Genomic DNA, 19323 nt, shown 5'->3' with positions numbered 1-19323 from the left:
AAATTGTCAACTTCTACAGACTTGCTTTATGTGTTTTGTTGTTTCCACTGTCCCCTTTTTAAAATACAGTCTCCAAAATATTATGCATATCATGATACACAATATATTCTTATAAAACTGACATTCTCAAAAAAATGTTGTATAGTTTGTGAATAGCCAAAATTGCAGCATGCTGCTTTAGGTATATTTCTTCTCACTTTCCAGCATAAAATCATCTCATCCAACAATACAGGAGGACTTGCTAATCGGGGGGGGGGGGGGGGAGACAATATCATAGTGCAGTCATTTTATGCAGTTGACACATTGATAATGCTAACTGATAGACTAACTGATTAGACTCGAGTGTGCATTCATTGCTCCTTCAGGCTTCAGCTGGATATTATGGCAAAACAGTTGAGTCAACCTGGATAAGGACAACAGATGCTCTGCATGAAACTGGTGGAAGAGACTGAATAAAATAGGCTTTGTTGTTGTTGTTGTTGTTGTTAAAGCAGATTATTGGGATGAGCTGTTTGGTAGATTACTTGTGTGTTTGGGACTAGGTGTTTTCCCTGGACTCATAATCTACAGGACAGGGCTTCTGCTGAGAGGAAGTAAGTCACTGACTTCACATAGGATGGAGCTAGCAGGGTAGTCTGCACTGGCCAAATAAAGCAGCTTCTAACCACTTCAAAGTCTGGCTGTTCAGATGATGTATGAGGTGAAACTGAGTGGAAAGTGAAACAAAGCCATGCTCCAAGACTAAAAACTGAAGCAAAAGGAACCTGGGATATTCCAACTCAAGGCAGAAAATAGCACCAGCATATAAAGAGCTCAGTGCCAGTACAGGACTGCTGCAAGGTAAAAACATGATTGCCAATAATGGAATGGAAAACCAGAAGTCCAATGGGGGAGGGGGGCATGAGGTGAAAGGGGGAGTGAAGGGGGCATGCATGGGGCCTCCATGATTGTGCTTTTCCAGTGTATCACTCAGCATATCGATGCACTTATACACTGTACGAGTTTTCCATCACACGTACAACTGTAAGAAAGAGGTAACTGGACATCACAGGCAGTGTGTTTGTGCAGTGGTGCACATGAATAGAGGAAAGGTGACCAAAAAATAACCATCTGCTGCAAACAGCTCAGGGGTGTTTGGCCAGCCTTGGGAGTTGGCCATGCAGACAGTGGGGTTTTGACCAGATTTCAGAAAGCCCAGTATTCAGCTGATTTTTTTCTGCTCATCTCCTCTGGCCCTCAGTCTCTGGAGCTCAGCTAACATCAAAGGGAAAACAGGTATTTTGTGTGGGCATTTTTCAGAGAAGCATGAGAGGAGGCCTAGAGTGCTGTACCACTGGCTATCGAGTGTGATTGACCATGTACAGTGAAGGGGTTGTTGCACTGACCTGCAACATTTGTGGCACATTTGTCTTCTTGCTGAAAGATGTGGGGAGCTCTACCTGTAGTAAGTGATGAGAGTTTTAAAGATTTGGCTTCTTGAACCATGGAATTCCAGGTCCGTGCATTTGTACATTTACAGCTTGCGTGCCATGCCTTTAGATGTCCAACCTCACCATTGTGGTACATGCCTTAGTTACATCCTGTTTGGATGACTGTAACATGCTGTACTTTGATGCCTTTGAAAAGTGTTCAGAACAGAAGCTTCAGCTGGTCCAAAGTGTTGCAGCCAGAATGTTAATTAGGAGCAGGTTACAGAGACCATACTACAGCCCTCTTACAACAACACTGGTTGGAGGGTTGTTTCTGGGCACAATTCAAAGTGCTGGTGATGACCTATATGTCACACTTCCAGACTATCTGACAAATGTATCTCCATGTATGGGCCTATCCAGGCCCTGAGATTATCAAGAGAGGCCCTCCTGTCAGTCCCAGCACTGTTGCAAGTGTGGCTGGTAGGCATACAACAGAGGGCCTTCTCAGTCACTGCCCCTAGACTTTGGAACTCCCCTCCCAAGAAAGCCAGAATGCTCCCCTCCATGGTATTAAATATCTTGAGCTATTTCAATGTTATTGTTGTTTACTTTAAAGTTATGTAAATCATCTGTCATCATTATTTTTGTTTTTACAGTCTTCAGCTGTAAACCTGCCTTTGCACTTTCTGGAGCTTTATTCAATAATCACTCCAACTCTTTGCTGTTTTCTGATAGAAGTATGATGCCATCTGCTTATCTTAGATTGTTAATGTTCCTTCCTTGAGTTTCATCCTGCTTTACACAGGACATTTTCAGCATACAAGTGAAACAGTTAAAGGTATTAAGATGCACCCTTGCCTGACCTCCTTGCCAATTCAAAACCATTCTGTTTATCTTTATTCTGTCCTAATGGCAGCCCCTTGTTTTGAGTATAGATTATGCATCAGGACAATCAAATGTTGTGACACACATTTATTTAAGAGCAATCCATAGGTTTTCATGATCTATACAATCGAAGGTTTTACTATAGTCTATAAAGTACAGACTGATTTTGTTCTGAAATTCTTTGGTATGTTCTATTTTTCTAGCATATTCTGTTATGTGGTTCCTAGTGCCTCTTTCTTTCCTGAACCCAGCTTGAATATCTGGCATTTCTCACTCTATATATGGTAAAAGTCTTTGGTGTAGAATTTTGAGCATCACTTTCATTTTGTTGTAAATTAATGCAATGGCCCTGTGATGACTGCAATCCCTCATGTCTACTTTCTTTGGGATTGGAATGTATATTGTGTGTTTCCAGTCTCTGAACTATTGTTTTGTTTCCAGTATTTGTTGGCATATTTTAGTTAGAAACGGAACTGAATCTGACTTTGTAGACTGAAGCAAATCTATTGGTATGCCATCTGTTGCTAGAAATTTCTTTCTCCCAAATGTTTTGAGTGCATCTTCCATTTCACCTTTAAAAGTTGGTGATTCATATTCATGTGGTTCTTCTTGAAATGAATCTGCCATTCTTTTGGTTCTTTTATATAGTTCCTATGTGCATTGTTTCCATCATCTTTTTATTTCTACTTGGTCATGTCATGTGCTTCCTTGCTTGTTAAAGACAATCCCTACTCTTGGTTGAAATATTCCTTTGATTTCTCAGATCTTGTGGAAGAAGTTTTTCGATCTTCTTTTGTTGTTGTTGTTGTTGTTGTTGTTGTTGTCAACTTATATTTCTCTCAATTTATTATTACAGAAGTTATTGTTATCCCAGCAGACAAGTTGTTTTCAGGGTTATGACCCTATTTCTGCCCCTTTCATTTTTGCTTTTCTACTATCCTTAACTGCTTAAAGAGATTCATCTATCATGCAGATAATGGATGGCTACACATACTATCTTTTTGCATCCCTCCCTGACAATGTCTTTGCTTCCGTCCTGAGTTCTTCAGGTTCCTGGCCAATAATGCTTAATAGCACGGATCGCATTATCTTTAAATTCTATGGGGATGTTCTTCAGGCTGTATTTCGGCATAACAGTTCATTTAATTTTCATAGCTTTATTCTGTTTTTTGATATTCATAGTTCTTGGTCTGTGCCACATTCTGTTCCAGGTTTAGTTTTTACAGAGAGAATGATGTGTCTCCATCTTTTGCTTCCAATTATCTATTTGATTTCTGTATTGGCCATCAGATGATGTCCGTGTATATAATCACTTTTTGGGTTGCTTGGAGAATGTGTTTCTGATGAATAAACTGTTGATCTCACAAAATTAAGTCAGTTTCCATTTCATTTTTTGATCCTAGGCCAAATTTCCCAAAATCTTTGATACTGCTTTATAGTAGCTCCATTCCTTCTTGAAGAGGCGAACTCAGAAGATGGTGCTAGGGGACTCCTGTGTTGTCCTCTATGCTATTTAACATATACATGAAGCTACTGGGAGAGGTTGTCCAGAGTTTTGGGATGCAGTGTCATCAATATGCTGATAACTCTCAACTCTACTACTCCTTTCCAAGGAGGCTGTCCTGGTCCTAAATCACTAAATCACATGAATCCCAACATTACAAAATCTTAAGCCTGGCTCACAATCTCATAAATATTCAGCAGGATGCAGCCATTGTATTAATGACCTTAATTGTGAATTCCAAAAGATATGAGATCATAGCTCTAATTTATGGCTTCATAAATATCAGAGGATGTGAGCCAGTATTTTTCACAGAAGGCATTCCTTTCTGCATACACTGATTTTTGAACAAAAAGCACTGTATTTTTTTTTCTTACAAAAACAATCCTGGAATGCAAAAACTCACCAAAAACTAAATAAAAACTGTTACAGTCTCACTCAGAAGGAGGGGAAATCTGACATTTTTCATTCTTGCAAGGGAAAAAAGTGAAGATTTATAGTCCTAACACCTATGTGAGGCTGAGGTGGAAATCAGAATAGCACCCAGTCATTGTGCCAACATGCTTCCAGACAAAAAGGCTAAAAATAATAATTCTTAAAGTGATGGTATTCCAGGTATGAGTTGAATGAAATGAATATTAATTATAAAAATATATATTATCATGGCTGCTACATGTGAACACATATGAGCTACATGTGAGTATAAGCAATATGAGAAAATATTCAGCTAATAAAATGGCATTCACCCAAAAAATGTCTAAGGGTATAGAATTGCAGAACTGCAGAATTAAAGCTGACACCATTTTAATTGCCAAGACTATCCTACAGAAACCTGGAATTTATAGTGTGGAGAGGCACCAGAGCTCTCCGACAGACCAGGCTGAATACCTCACCAAACTACTAATCCCCGCATTCCATAGGATAGACCCATGACACTTAAAGGGGTGTCAAACTACCTTAATTCTGCTGTGTAGATGCAGCCTAAGAATTCATAAAACATAACATTTCACTGTATCTCTTAAAAAATCAACCATTTTACAAGTTTTTTTTTTTAAAAAAGACAGCACCCAAATTCTCAGAGTGCTTCTACTGCACAGACACAAAAGAAGAAGAATCTCTGTGTTTTAGTGCTGTATATTCAATTTTGTTGTTGTTGTTGTTGTTGTGTGCCTTCAAGGCATTTTCAACTTAGAGCAACCCTAAAGAGAACCTATCATGGGTTTTTTATGTCAAGATTTGTTCAGAAGTTTGCCATTGCCTTCCCCTGAGTCTGACAGCATGTGACTTGCCCAAGATCAAGCAGAAATTGAACCCTGCTCTCCATAGTCATGATCTAAAGAAATATGAAATCCAGGCTAGCTTTGCACTTCTTTTTCTTCAACTCTCTCTCTTATGCAAATGTGGGAAACATCTAAGAAAATTGTGGTGAGTTTCCAAAACAGATTAAAATATGGCACGGGGGCCAACTGTTTAAAAAGAAAGTTTTTTAAAATCTGAACATGAACAGCACAACCATTCTGTGTGGATATATGCACCTCTGGATCCCTTTTTTCTTAAGAGTAATTGTTACATGTTGTTTCCTCTCTGGAGTCCTAAGGAGGAATAAAATGTAACAAGCTGGAATGGACTGTAACAGTCTAGGCAAGCAATTCCACTTATTTGTATCAAAAAAGTTCCTTATGAAATTCAGAACTTTATAAAACTGTTCCCTACATTCTATTTTTAACTTATTTTTTTTGCATTTCCCCCCATTTTTTGCTACTCCAGTCTGAATAACATGCTTTTAAATTAAGTATTTTAATGTATTCTTCCATCTCTCTGCAACAATCTGTAAATGTTATATTCCACATTTTTTTCCATCATCAGGCCACAATACTCTTACATGTTCCCCAAATACATGTGCACAAATAAATTCTGATTTTAAGCTTGATGGCAGGGAACTGTCAAATTAACAATTTGTAAGGTGGTCTAAGAGTCTTTGTGACTGAAGAGTTGGGTATAACTACCTTAAATAATAATAATAATAATAATAATAATAATAATAATAATAATGAAGGAGAAGAAGAAGAAGCAAGAAGAAGCAAGAAGAAGCAAGAAGAAACCACTTCTATCACCATGAGGCAGCAATAGATTTCAGAAAAATAAAGCCACAGCTGTATCTTTGAGACATTCTACCTTCATTACATAAACACATGCACTTCTTTCAGATGATCATAACTATGGTTCAGATGATGAGGAATGACTTGGCTTGCATGACCACTTCCTTTTCATATATATTCACATGGCGAGTATGAATACCTCCATTTTCACTAACTGCCACTTTACTACTAACTATGTAGTTTATGAACTTTAGAAAAGTTCAGTTGAATGAGGATCAAAACTGTCATTTGATATCCTGGCATGTCAACCAACTTTGCCTTGATGAATTTTTTCTGTTATTTTTGGTCTCACCCTTTTGCCTTTAGCTCCTTCCATCACTGAGACGCAGCCCTGAAAATGTCCATGAACCTGAGTTTGGCCCTAATACTGGTGTGTGTGTGTGTGTGTGTCTCCCAAACTTTATTGAAATAGACCAAACTCTGATCTGAAAAAGAATGTACATGTGTAAAATGTATTTGTTTCACCTAACCAATATTATTAAATCTAGACCCAGATGTCATGCCCACCCCTGAGAGTGCATCTCCAGATGATGAAACAGATAAACAACAGCTGGAGCAGAAGCCTGACAGCCAGTTGAGTTCTCCAGAAGTGGAGTTAGATTAAAAGAAAGAGTTCTAATCCAGTGGAAAGACACAGATTTTGGCATCTGGCACAAACTCATACCCTCCCACAGGTGAAGAAAAAGGCTAGGCACACAGCTGTGGGGTCATTTGCATTATTTTTCTTAGTATAACTATATGGATAATCTCATTCACACATTCTGGGGTGGTTGTTCACACTATAGTACCACATCTATGCACATCTCTGAGTTTGGTTGCTCACACGTCAGCACTTAAATAAAGATGGAATAAATGATGTGAATCTATTCAAAGCTTGTTCAAGGCATGCAGAATCTTATCCTGGATCTATCTGCATTAGTTATTCTCCCATCTGAGAACCCGAATCCCTTATAAAAACTAAGAAAAAGATCCAACACTGATTATTCTGGGATTAAGTGGGTTTTTTGGCAATCCTGGACTGTTTCTTAACTCTGCTGCCTCACTACTCCTATTCTGACTCTGTTCTAATCTCTGGCCTCTGAACCTGGACTGTTTGTAATTGGATATCTTTTGTTCCTTTGGCTTCTGAACTCCTGGCACTCTGTCTATTGGTGAGGTATGAAAGCAGGATGCCAAGAGATTTCATATTATTTTGGGACAATTCCATATAATCTTCTAAAGCTTTGCACAAATCAACTGCCCATTTCCGCTTTTCCAGTGTTTCATTGGTAGAAAGCTAAATACTAAATGGCATTGATTGTATTTCTCCCCAGACTAAAAAAGAATTGATTATCAATGACCTAATCTGTTTGTTTAAAACATTGTACTGTGATCCTTTCCCACAACTTCATTATGCAGTTCATTAACTTGACACCTTTATAATTTCCACATTGTTTGCTACCTACTTTGCTCTCAAAAGATGTATTATAGTGCTCTTTGTATTTTGTTGTTGTTAGCTGCCCTCATGTCAACCTCGACTCATGGAAACCCTGTGTATGAGACATCTCCAAGCATATCCTCATATTTCATTCATTATCAGATTAAGAGGTATGAAATCTTTTTGTCTCCCAGTCGTGTGCACTATTCCATATATGGAAGTCTCCCCAAATGCCACTCCATTCTGTCAGTTGTCCTCAAATCTTGTTACATATATCTGCTTTTGGCTAAGGTTTCAGAGCTGCATGCATGTCATTTTCATTTCATTTTTTTTATTTTTTATTGCATTTAAAAGAAGAAGAATAATCAATGTTAGCATAGCATATGATATACAATAATAGAACATCTTCATTTACAGATATATGGATTTTTACAGTTTATCCCAACAGTTTAGATTAATTAAGATAGTCTGAATTTTCCAAACCTTTTTTAAATTACTATTTATGTTTCCAACATAAAAAAGAAAAAAAATACTTCCTTCATATAACATTTGTCTTGTATGTTTATTCCTATTGTACTACATAGTTTCCCTATAAATGTAATTTATCAGTTAATAACTTTAGTATAACAATTGCTCTAATAATTTATTTGCATGTAGTTTTTAGAAAAGGTGAGAATGATAAAGTAAATAAATAAATAGGTGATGTAGACTGGTTAATGGTTGAAATGAACCCTGAGTATTTCAACTGAATTAGATCTTTAATATGGATTATGTTTGATTCCAAGAATTTTCATCTCTTTGGTGCTACTTTAGCCTTATGCGTTACAATGGTCTGTTATTTTTCTAAGAACCCTGAAACTCCTACACTGTTACATCAGTTTGTTGTTGTTGTTGTTGTTGTTGTTGTTGTGTGACTTCAGGATGTTTCCAATTTATGGTGACTCTAAGGTGAACCTATCACTGGGTTCTCTTGGAACATTTCTTCAGAGGGGGGTTGCCAATGCCATCCTCTGAGGCTGAGAGAGTATGACTTGCCCAAGATCACCCAGTGGGTTTACATGGCCAGCACAGGATCCAAACCCTAGTCTCCAGAGTCATAGTCCAATGTGCAAACCACTGACTATACCATGCAGTATAGTCCATTTTTTTCACCAAACAACATTAATTCTACAAACTCTTCACACAGAATATGTTGTGGAAAATGCTCTGTAATATATTTTGATTGAGGAAGCATGGCATTTTTTTCAGATATAGGAATTAGAATTGTGCAAATTGGGGAAAGAAGAAATTGGACACTTCCATAATGATAGAAGCCATTATCAAGGGTAGCATAAATCCCACCATATATGAAATAAATCATTTTACATTTTATTTATACTGCATACAATTATTGAGAGTATTTCAGACATTCATTATAACCCCAAAGTGTCATGTACAATCATAGGCCCATATGGCTCCCTTGCAGGCACAAGACTCATTTCATGGTGCCAGTAAGCAGCCACCAGTTTTGAACAAACAGATTTTCCACTTCTTTTTTCACTGTTACAAACAGATTAAAAGCTGTTGCTTTTATTATTTTATTCAGTTTTCTCATTGTATTGTATAATATTGCATGTTATTGTATGAGATTTTACATTTTCATCACGTAAGCTGCCTTTGGAGAGGTTTTGTCCTCAGGAGCAACATAGAAATAAATAAAATAAAATAAAATAAAATTTGGAAATGCCTCTAATGATAAGTCAGAAATTGACATTGGTCTAAAATGAAATAGTTTCATTTGAGCAAGTACATATATGTAATTTCTAATCTCAGCTGAGATTTCTAACATCCAGCATTAGTCACACTTAGGTTCATCCTTTTCCTCTGAAAGTTACACAAGATTGAAGTGAGATTTTTTGGATATACATTTTGAGGAGAATACACACACACACACAAAGAGAGAGAGAGAGAGAGTTTACCTTTGTTCTAAGACTAAGCTTGGAGGCTAAAACATTGTTTGGTTCTATATTGTGGAGTTCAACATTATTTGTAATTGGTAAGAGCAAATGTCAAGTTGATACACATCAGAGATAAAAATAAATGATGAATGCTACTTGATTTGGAATTCCTACTTCCCCTTCTTGCTCTAAGACAGAGAGATCTTCCACTTCACATCACTGGCTGGCATCCTGATAGTCAGTTATGATGTCCTTAAGTTAAACTTACAACTGTGTGGCTGTTTACTATTGATATTTACTACTGTGGTATCATTGCCATCATTGTAAATATCTATGAAACCCACCTTAAAAGCCAATCAGCCATCCTGACTAACAAAGCTCTGTGGTGTTGCTGAGTAGGGTGCTGCAAAATGATATCATATAACTATTCCTTTCCCACCAGTGAGCAACAGTGTGACAAAGAGTTGCAACAGGACCCCACAAAGGCCCCTGGTTCTGCTTCTCATACCATTGTTCACTGGTAAGAGGGTGGCTGGTCACTATGTGTATACACCCAAATGGCATCACTCTTCATGCTGTACTTCTTCAGACCTTCATCAGAATAATTGCTTCATCTGGCACACTAGCTGAAGGAACATTTATAGGCCAGAATCTCCTTTTCAGCAAGTCTTTCTTCCAATTCTGACAGCACAATGTGAATGAAAAGATGTTGTGCACCTCTGTGGGCCTACAAGTGAATATGCAAATAAATCTCACTTATACATAGGAAAAAATAGTCATACTTGTACCTTGAAAACAAGAGTGGGTAACTACCACACACAAATCCCCTCATCAACCTTGGAAGATTACACACAACCTCACCATGTCCTCTGTTGTTGTTGCTATTTGCTTTCAAAGTTGCTTCTGATGACTCTAAGGTCATTATTATGAGGTTATGAGGTTTTCTCAGCCAGATGTATTCAGTTGAGGTTTGCTATTGCCTTTCTGAAAAGCTTAGTAATTCTCTATTCACCCAGGTGGTTTCCATGGTCATGTGGGGATTTGAATTCTTGTCTTTCATAATCCTAGTTCAACATTCGAATGCAACTGTAAAATGGATTTGTAATTGGTTGACTGGCTGAACCTAAAGGGTGCTCAGCAATGGCTTGTTCCTCCTCATCCTGGAAAGAAGTGAGCAGTGGGGTGCAACATGCTCTACATGCGGCTATCCTTGTGCCAAACTCAGAAACTTCAACTGGTGTGACTGGTCACTGGTAAATCCAGAGCCGACCATATAGCACCTGTCTTAAAATCTCTTCACTGGCTGCCAATTAGTTTCCGGGCATGGTACAAGGTGTTGGTTATAACCTTTAAAGGCCTACATGGTTTGGGCCCAGATTACTTGTGGGAGTGCCTTCCTCCATATAATCCACCCCGCACACTCAGGTCCTCTGGGAAGAATTTGTTGCAGCAAAGGAAGACCAGGTTGGCTGTGGTTTCCAAGAGGGCCTTCTCATCTGCCACTCCTAGGCTATGAAATGACCTGTTGGAGGAGATCCGTCAAATTACTACTCTTGAAGCCTTTAAAAAGGCTGTTAAAATGGATCTCTTTTGGCAGGCCTTTACAGATTAACCTCCCCTTTCACTGATATTGATGGTAGAGGATTAAGTAGAATTGGTTTTCTAGGCATTGTGCAGTTTATTGTTACTTTTGTGTTATTGTAACCTGTCTTGATCTGTAGGAAGAGGCAGGATATAAATAAAATTATTATTATTATTATTATTATTATTATTATTATTATTCAACATCTTTACCAATGATTTGGATGAAAGAACAGGCTACATGTTTCTAAATTTGCAGATGACACCAAATTAGGAGAAGTAGCTAATACCCCAGAGGAGAGAATCAAAATTCAAAATGACCTTAATAGATTAGAAAGCTGGGCCAAAGCTAGGAAAATGAATTTCAGCATGGAGAAATGTAAGGTACTGCACCTAGGGTGGCAAAATGAAATGCATAGATATAGGATGGGCAACACCTGGCTTAACAAAACTACATGTGAAAGGGAGCTAGGAGTCTTAGCAGACCACAAGTTGAACATGTGTCAACAGTTTGATGTAGCAGCTAAACAGGTCAGTGTGATTCTAGGATGCATCAATAGAAGTATAGTATCTAGATGAAGGGATGTATTAGTGCCACTCTATTTTGCTTTGGTCAGGCCCCACCTGGAATACTGTGTCCAGTTCTGGGAACCACAGTTCAAAAAGGATGTCGACAAGCTGACGCATAACCAAAGAAGGGCGACTAAAATGATGAAGGGTCCAGAAACCATGCCTTATGAGGAGCAACTTAGGGAGCTGGGTATGTTTAGCTTGGAGAAGAGAAGGTTAATAGGTGATATGATAGCCCTGTTCAAATATTTGAAGGTATGTCATTTTGAGGTTGTTTTCTGCTGCTCCAGAGAATAGGACCCAGATCAATGGATGCAAGCTACAGAAAAAGAGATTCCACCTCAACATTAGGAGGAACTTCCTTACCGTAAGAGCTGTTTCATAGTGGACCACACTCCCTTGGAGCAGTTGTGTCACTGGGGGGTGCAGGGGGTGCACACTGCACCAGGTTACACCCCAGAAGGGGGGTGACACCCAGTCATCGCCTGCCCCCCCATGGACATCTGTTGGGGGTGCTTTGATTGTGAGTTCCTGCATGGTAGGGGGTTGAACTGGATGGCCCTTGTGGTCTCTTCCAATTCGATGACTCTATGATTCATTCAGATCTTCCTTTTTAAAACAACAACATTTTAAAAAAAAACTCACAATGACCCTTCAGGGTGGGAGGAGACAATTTTCCTATGCTCTCCCTCTGCTTTAGGAGGAAAAGCTTTCTTTTAAGCTAGGAAGTAAACTGGGGGTCACTTTCATTTTATGTCTTGTTTTTAAAAACAAAGCCTATCTTAGGCCTAAAATAATATGTTGGAGGGCATGGTGAAATTGGCCTGACACTTCCTAGGGTACAAAAATAAATTTAAAAATCAAGATTCTGCAACTTCTGAGAGAGAGTATCGGATTTTAAGACTACAACATGAACTAGGAGGTCATGCCACCTGTAAGGTGCATACTGTCCACACCTACTTTCAAGAAACATTATAAAAGAAAGGGTGGTAAAGAGAATAAACACTAATATAATTGCCCAGACGGTGTTATAATCTGATTCCTGTGTGAATCAAAGCAATTTGTCTGACTAAAAAGAGTATTCATGCTGTTACAGAGGCTTTAATTCCCCAGTTACTTTCTGGATGTTTGTCTAGTTTTCAATTTTGCATTCTGTGGCAGAGTGGCACTCTTGGAAGTATGCAGAAACAAGAGGCAGCATACAAAGAAAACAGGTCTAATTTTTATTTATAAATCATGTATCATTCAGTAGCAAGCATCATTTCCCATGTTGTATAGTTCAATATTCATTGTAATAATTTTAAATAACTTTTCACAACATCATCCTGTGCATGCAGTATTACCCCTATTAATAATAATAATAATAATAATAATAATGTTTATTTGTATTTTCCCGCTTCTCCCAATGGATCAAAGCGGGATTACAAGCAAAAATCTCCATATAGGCAATCATGTCTAAAATACATATCATAAAAACATCACAAAGTATAAAAATTTCAATTACAGTAATCGCAGGGCAGCGGGCAGTTATGCCATTATGACCGGAAGTGGGGTTTCATAAAGTTCTTTATAGAAGGTCAGGTGGGTATGACTGCCAGAAGAGATCCATCTTTAGTGCCTTCTTAAAGGCATCTAGGGTTGTGATGAGACGAATCTCTTCCGGCAGATTGTTCCATAACCTGGGGGCCATAGTTATATATGCTCTTTTGGAATTAACTGTTAGTCTGACCTTTGGGTAGTCTAACAGATTCTTCCCTGTTGTCCTGAGGGTGCGGGGCGGATTGTGTAGGGAGAGGCGTTCCCTCAAGTAACTCGGGCCCAAGCCAGGTAGAGCTTTAAAGGTAACAAACAACACTTTGTATTGCACCGGGAAGCTAATTGGCAGCCAGTGTAAGGATTTTAGGATAGGTGTTATATGATCTGACCTGGAAGTTCCAGTGATCAATCTGGTTGTTGCATTTTGAATTAATTGAAGCTTCTGAACCTGGTACAAAGGGAGCCCCATGTAGAACGCGTTACAGAAGTCTAATTAGTGTGCTTTAATTGCAAATAATATATAACTGTTTTCAACAGTAGCATTTGGATTTGGAGAGGAAAATTGAACTTAGCTGTATTGTGAAGAATAAATGAATCCCAGCAATTCTATGGGTTAACAAATGTAAAAATTAGAAGCTAATTATGTATTTTAGGGAAAGATTTTCAGAACAAATATAGAAAAGTCCTATCAAGATGTTCCTGTCTGAGAAAAAAAGAGGATGAAAAAAGAAATGATACAAAGCCTCTCTCCCTCTTCTTTGCCTTCTGTTCAGAAGAAGGCAATGGAGCTTCAAAATCTTTCATCACGTGTGCATTTTGGTTGTCTGATTAAAGGTATCATTGTGGCCTTTGGAAGTTATTGTACATTGTATGCTTGTTTTTCTAGATAGATAGATCCCTGCCACACACATGATGTATCTGGTGTAAGCACTTGGTTAGCATCAGCACTGATGCCAACCACCCATACCCCTACCATTAGTTACAAGTTATTCAGTAACCATGCATTTGCATGGTCCTGACTGAAATGTGCCTTGCCTCTGTCAGTTAGATGTAAGGCTGGGCTTTCCTGGGCTTTTAACTTTTCAGCAGCTGTGGTGGGTGTTCCGTGATAGAGAACCACCTTTTTGGCCATTCCTGGGACCCTCTGACACCAAGCAATTGGTGTTATGCTTTCCACTGTGAGTATTTTTGGGGTTAGTACATATAAAATCATGTTATGGCCCCCCTTCAATGCCTACAGAATCCTGGGATTTGCAGTTTAGAGAAGAGTCCTTTGAATTCTCTACCAGAAATCTCTAGGCCTCATGAGACTACAAACCCCAGTATTCCATAGGATGTTGCCATGGCAGTTAAAGTGGAATTATAGTGCTAAAATTTTGCAATGTGAAAGGGCTTATGATCTTCTACGTTGTTACTGAGGTCACAAAAAGAAAGATACTGTTCTTCATATTATCACCAAGCATATACACACCATATCCTTAGAACTACATGAAGAGGACAAGACAAGGTTGTTGCTCAGATGTACTCTTTCTTTCAGCCTTTGCTGTTCTATGTCCTCCATTCTCTCTTAATGAATATTAGCACCTTTCAGTAAATAATTCAAATCCTATCCAGCAGTACTACTAAACTTTACAGCAGGGCTCCCCAAATATTTTTGGGTTATCACTCCCCTTCTTCTTGGATGACAGCCCAATCCCCCAACACCTATTTCTTGATATTAGGTCTACTGTTGTATTGTACATTCAAAACAAGCAGTCTCAGTTGCTGTTTCCTTTGCATTCGGTTATCGTAGGAGCAGCAACCAAGCAGCTGGCTCAGCAGTGACTTGTAGCAAAGGCTGGCACAGGTGAGAGGCTTCTTGGTTGCTGCTCAACTGTCTGCTCAGTTGCTGCTCCCAAGGATGTAAAGGAAGAAACTTTTCCCCAGCAAGGAAGGACTCTCAATCCTTCTTTGTTGGGGTGAAGAGTGTCCCAGCCAAGTTCCCACTTTTCCTCTCAGCAAGGAAAGACTCTTGGTCAGAGAGAGACAAGAAAAGCAAAGGTCTCCTTCCAAGAATTGACCCCAGATACCCCTCCTCCTCCTTTCTCAGAGATGTGCTTTCCCCGCAGAGCTTCAAGCCATCCTCCCCAATTCGCAAACATAGGAGTTTATCAAACGGAAGGAATTTCTCTTAAATTTGAATGAAAAGAAAGTGGGGCCAGAACGCATTTCCTTAAAGTCGCTAGTTTCGTGCAATTATGTGAATACGCATTGCATTCGAACTGCCTTCCCATTGCCCGAAAATAGCATGCCATTGCCTGAATTTGTATGTGGCAGTCTATCACACAATAACATGAAATCCCATGATTGCGTTCGGACTGACTTCCCATTGCCCGAATTTGTGTGTAGTGGGTTATCACGCAATAACGTTAAACCCCATGATTACGTTTAGATTGCCATTGGATTATACTTCCAATTTCCCTTGTCTGATAACCTTCATTGTTTCTTCTCCTACCACTTGTCAGCCTGTCTCACAAAAGAAAGTAGAAGCAGCAGTTCATCTCAAACCTGCCAGCCAAGTTCACAAAGCTTAAACAGGATCCCATATGTGAAAGCTTCATTTTGCTGTTGCTTCTCCCCTGCCACGCCACGTGCACCAACTTCTCACTCCAGTCAGTCAGTTTGTCACAAAACAGTGCTGTGGGAGTGAGCTCATGAGGGCAGGTAAAGAGCAGGAGACACCATCATGTAATGTGATCAACAAGGCTGTGTGGAGGCTTTAAGAGACCCTAAGAAGAGACGTTTCCTGCAATTCTCACCCCCACCACAGTCCTAAAGGTCATTGGTTCCCCTTGTCTTGCTTTCATGCCAATTATTTGACTGAAAGCCCCCCCCCCCCCAAGATCTTTCCACTGCCCACTTTGGGAATCAATGCTTTACAGAAAACCCATTGTCACACTAAAATGTGCCAAATGGTTAGAAACATACTATTAACTGTGCTAAGTGCTGCCAGAAAAGAGGAGAAGCATTTAATTTTAACAAATCATGTCACTGACCAAAAGAGAAATAAGTGACTACCTAATTCAGGTGTTTAAACATTCTCTGCACATGTAATAATACATTATATCATATGTTTAATATAAAAATATAACAGTTCAGATGTTATATGCTTTTCAGTTAATGCTATTTAAATGTAGGCAATATCTGTAGTCGACTGCCAGTAATGTTCACAACAATGTTTCTCAAATGTTTTATGGAAAAAGGATTAAGTGACATACCCTGTTTGTCATGAAGATCTTTCAGTCCTATGCAAAATGGAATGGGCTTAAAAATAATCAAAAGTCACAACTAGGCAAAGCTTTTTTTACTTGGACTAACCAAATTCCCACAAAAGACTATGTAAATGTTTAAAACTTCTTTTTTAAATACCAAGGGTGTGTTTGTACTACAGATATATCAGTTTCATACCACCTTAATTATCATGGCTCCAGCCTACTGAATCCTGGGATTTATAGTCTGGTGAAGTTAGAGTCCTCTGTGACAGAGGTCTAGTACTTGCCTACAAAGAAATCTAAACACTTCACTAGACTAAAGATTCCAGGATTTTCTATAGGATGGGAAAATAGCTGTTAAAATAGTGTGAAACTCTCTTTTACAGTTACCGTAAAGGTCTCACTGGAGAACACCTTCCAGTCATGAGTTTACAAACACTAATGTTACCATCAATGGTAGTGTCCCCTTGTTACCACTTGTATAGTTTTGTATCTAGGTTGTGCAAATATTAAATATCAACAGATCTGTTAGGAAGCTCATCTCCCGCCAGCAAGTAATAATTCCACAAGTAAAACCTCTGATTCTGTTCTGCTCTATAATAAAAACCTGTAGTCCTTTCAGAAGGCGCAGCATTTCAGACTTAACCAAAACTCATGCATTCAAATGTTAACTTTACCAAATAGACTCAAAACCAGTTACAGGTATCCCATGGATTAAGTACAAAAATGCAAGAACGTCTCATCCAGAATGTAGCCCACTATTTATATCAACATATATTATGCTGAAATTGATGCATTTGCATACAGGTTCATACACAAACATGCACTTGTACTATGTGCCACTCTTCCTTTGTATAGGAAAAAATGGGGACAAAACCCCAACCAAATCACTCATTTTACAGAACGCTCTTCTGCACATTTACTCAGAGGGAAGTGCCCTTACGCTAAGTAGGAATTATCCCAACATAAAAGTGCACTAAAGCTTGGAACACATTACATATATCACATACTTATACTATGGAAAGCTTGAGACACATACTTAGACTATATATAGTTTTAGGTGTTAATTTTCCATAAAATTGCAGCATACACTTATTAAAAAAATAATAACATCAGCGAATCTATCGGACTTCTGGCCTCGAAGGCCTATGCCTGGCCTGTCTGTCTCCCACCATTCTTGCAAACAATAGGTAAGACCATCAGAAAGAACCCACCACAGATGCATCTTTGTCTGCTGTTTCCAACAAAAGTGAAGCTGGAGTTCCTACAGTTACTACACAGAGGCCCCAGGATGTTTGTTCAACCCGCTCTCTCTGTAACCAAAGGCAGATCTCTCTTTGCAGAGAGGGAAGAAGAGAGCAAGCCGGCTGTCTGTCTCCTGCCTGGCAAGGCCAGGCCAGCCTCCTCTTCCTCCTCCTCTGGAGGGGCGTGGATGCCATCTCTCTTGCTCTCTCTCCATTGTGTGCCTCAGCCCCTCCTGCAAAGCTCCCAGGGGTGGCACCCTTGAAAAGAAAAGGGAGACCAGCGGAGATCTAGCCGTGGAGTCTAACTGGAAGAAAAAAGCCTGAGGCTGCATCCACCTTGGAGAAATAACCCGGTGTGGCCCCGCTTTAACTCTTTGTCTGGCTCAAGGCTATGGAAGTCCGCTCTGCTCTGGGCCCCACAACATACTCCAGCTCCCAGAATTCCATAGCCCTGAGCCAAAAAAGACTTAAAGCGGGGCTACACCGGGTTTATCCCTCCAGTGTGGATGCAGCATGAGTCAAGCTAGCTGGAGCAGGCTTGAAGGAAGGGAGGGAGGGAGGGAGGGAGGGATGCATGGCCGGATGCCTTACCTCCAGATCTGTCCCAGCTGGAGGATGTGGATGAGGCTCTGGAGGAGCCAGATGCAGAAGGCGCAGGAGGAGGACCGGCCCTTGGAAGGGGGCGCCCTCCCTCCTCCGCCGGGGTTGTTGTGGGTGTTGTTGGTGGCGGTGGTGCTGTTGCTGTTGGCATTGCCGGCCTTGCTGGCGTTGGATGCCTGCCTCTGCGGCGTCCCCGCCCGGGCCTCCATCTCTCCGGTGCTGCTGCTGCTGACCAGGAGCTTGCTCTCCCCGCCGTGGGCCCCGGAGGAGGAGGACCCGGACCCCGCCGCCAGCACCCCTCCCTCCTCGCCGGCGCCGAAGTCGTGGACGAACCATCGGAAGCTGAAGACCTGGACGGAGAGGGAGCCCAGGAGGACGAAGAAGAGGGTGAGGCCGAACCACCAGCGCTGGCCCCGCAGGTAGTAGTCCACGGCCAGCCAGAGGTCGGTGCCCACGTCGGCGAAGTAGACGGCCACGGCGGCCAGGATCCAGAGTCCGTCCCAGAGCGAGTAGAGGCGCTGCTCGCGGCCCAGGCGGAGGCAGAGGGACGAGGAGCCGCCGCCGGAGCCCCGGGAGCCCCGGGGAGCCCGACCCAGGCCGCCCCCGTCGCCACTACCCCCTCCGCAGCAGCAGCAGCAGGAGCAGCACCGGGAGCCCTTGCCTCCTCCTCCTCCTCCTCCTCCGCTACAGCATCCCTCTCCTCCTCCTCCGCCGCCGCCGCCTCCTCCGGGCGCCTGGTCCTCCTCGGTCCCTCCGGCCGCCGAGGAAGGCAGCGCCTGCACCGAGCCCGAGTGCTCCGAGTTCTGCAGCGGCGTGAAGGCCACCTCGCTGCCCTTCTTCATCTTCAGGCGGCCCCCGTCCGACTTCGCGGCCATCATGCGGGTCCAAGCCCCGGGGAAGCAGCACCAGTAGCAGCACCAGCAGCCGCCTTCTTCCTCCGGCCCTTCCTTTCCCTTCTCCCTTCCCTGGCCCTGACCGGCTCAGCCGCCAACCAGCCCCGGGCCGGAGCAGCCTGGAGGGGAGCGGTCCCCAGCCCAGAGCATCCTCCTCCCTGCCGCCACCTCCTCCTCCTCCTCCTCGGCCTGGACCGCCCCGCCGCCGCCGCCTCCGATGCTGCTGCTGCTGCCTTGCCTCCGCCGCCGCCGCCACCCAGCTGACTGACGCCGGGAAAGAGGATGACCTCATCCCTCTCCCCCTCCCCAACAACTCTACACACACAACACACACATA

The 19323-nt window shown here is 41.3% G+C and overlaps 1 protein-coding gene across 2 annotated transcripts in view; it reads right to left on the bottom strand.

Moving 5' to 3' along the window:
• LOC149317322 (XK-related protein 4-like) overlaps positions 1-19127 on the bottom strand; it is a 188649-nt gene extending 169522 nt beyond the window's left edge. For both annotated transcript variants that reach the window (XR_016280621.1, XM_089517320.1), the window contains exon 1: positions 18085-19127. Coding sequence is in view for 1 of the 2 variants with exons in the window: in XM_089517320.1 (XP_089373446.1) it covers positions 18085-18971 (887 nt within the window). In the remaining variant the exon portion in view is untranslated. The remainder of the gene's footprint in view (positions 1-18084) is intronic.
• Positions 19128-19323: the final 196 nt, after the last annotated feature.

Source organism: Sceloporus occidentalis, unplaced genomic scaffold (genome assembly GCF_023333645.1).
Source record: "Sceloporus occidentalis isolate IW3139 unplaced genomic scaffold, rSceOcc1.0.p SCAF_3, whole genome shotgun sequence".
NCBI lineage: Eukaryota > Metazoa > Chordata > Lepidosauria > Squamata > Phrynosomatidae > Sceloporus > Sceloporus occidentalis.
Note: the sequence above shows the minus strand (reverse complement) of the source record. Positions and strands in the feature narration are given on the sequence as shown.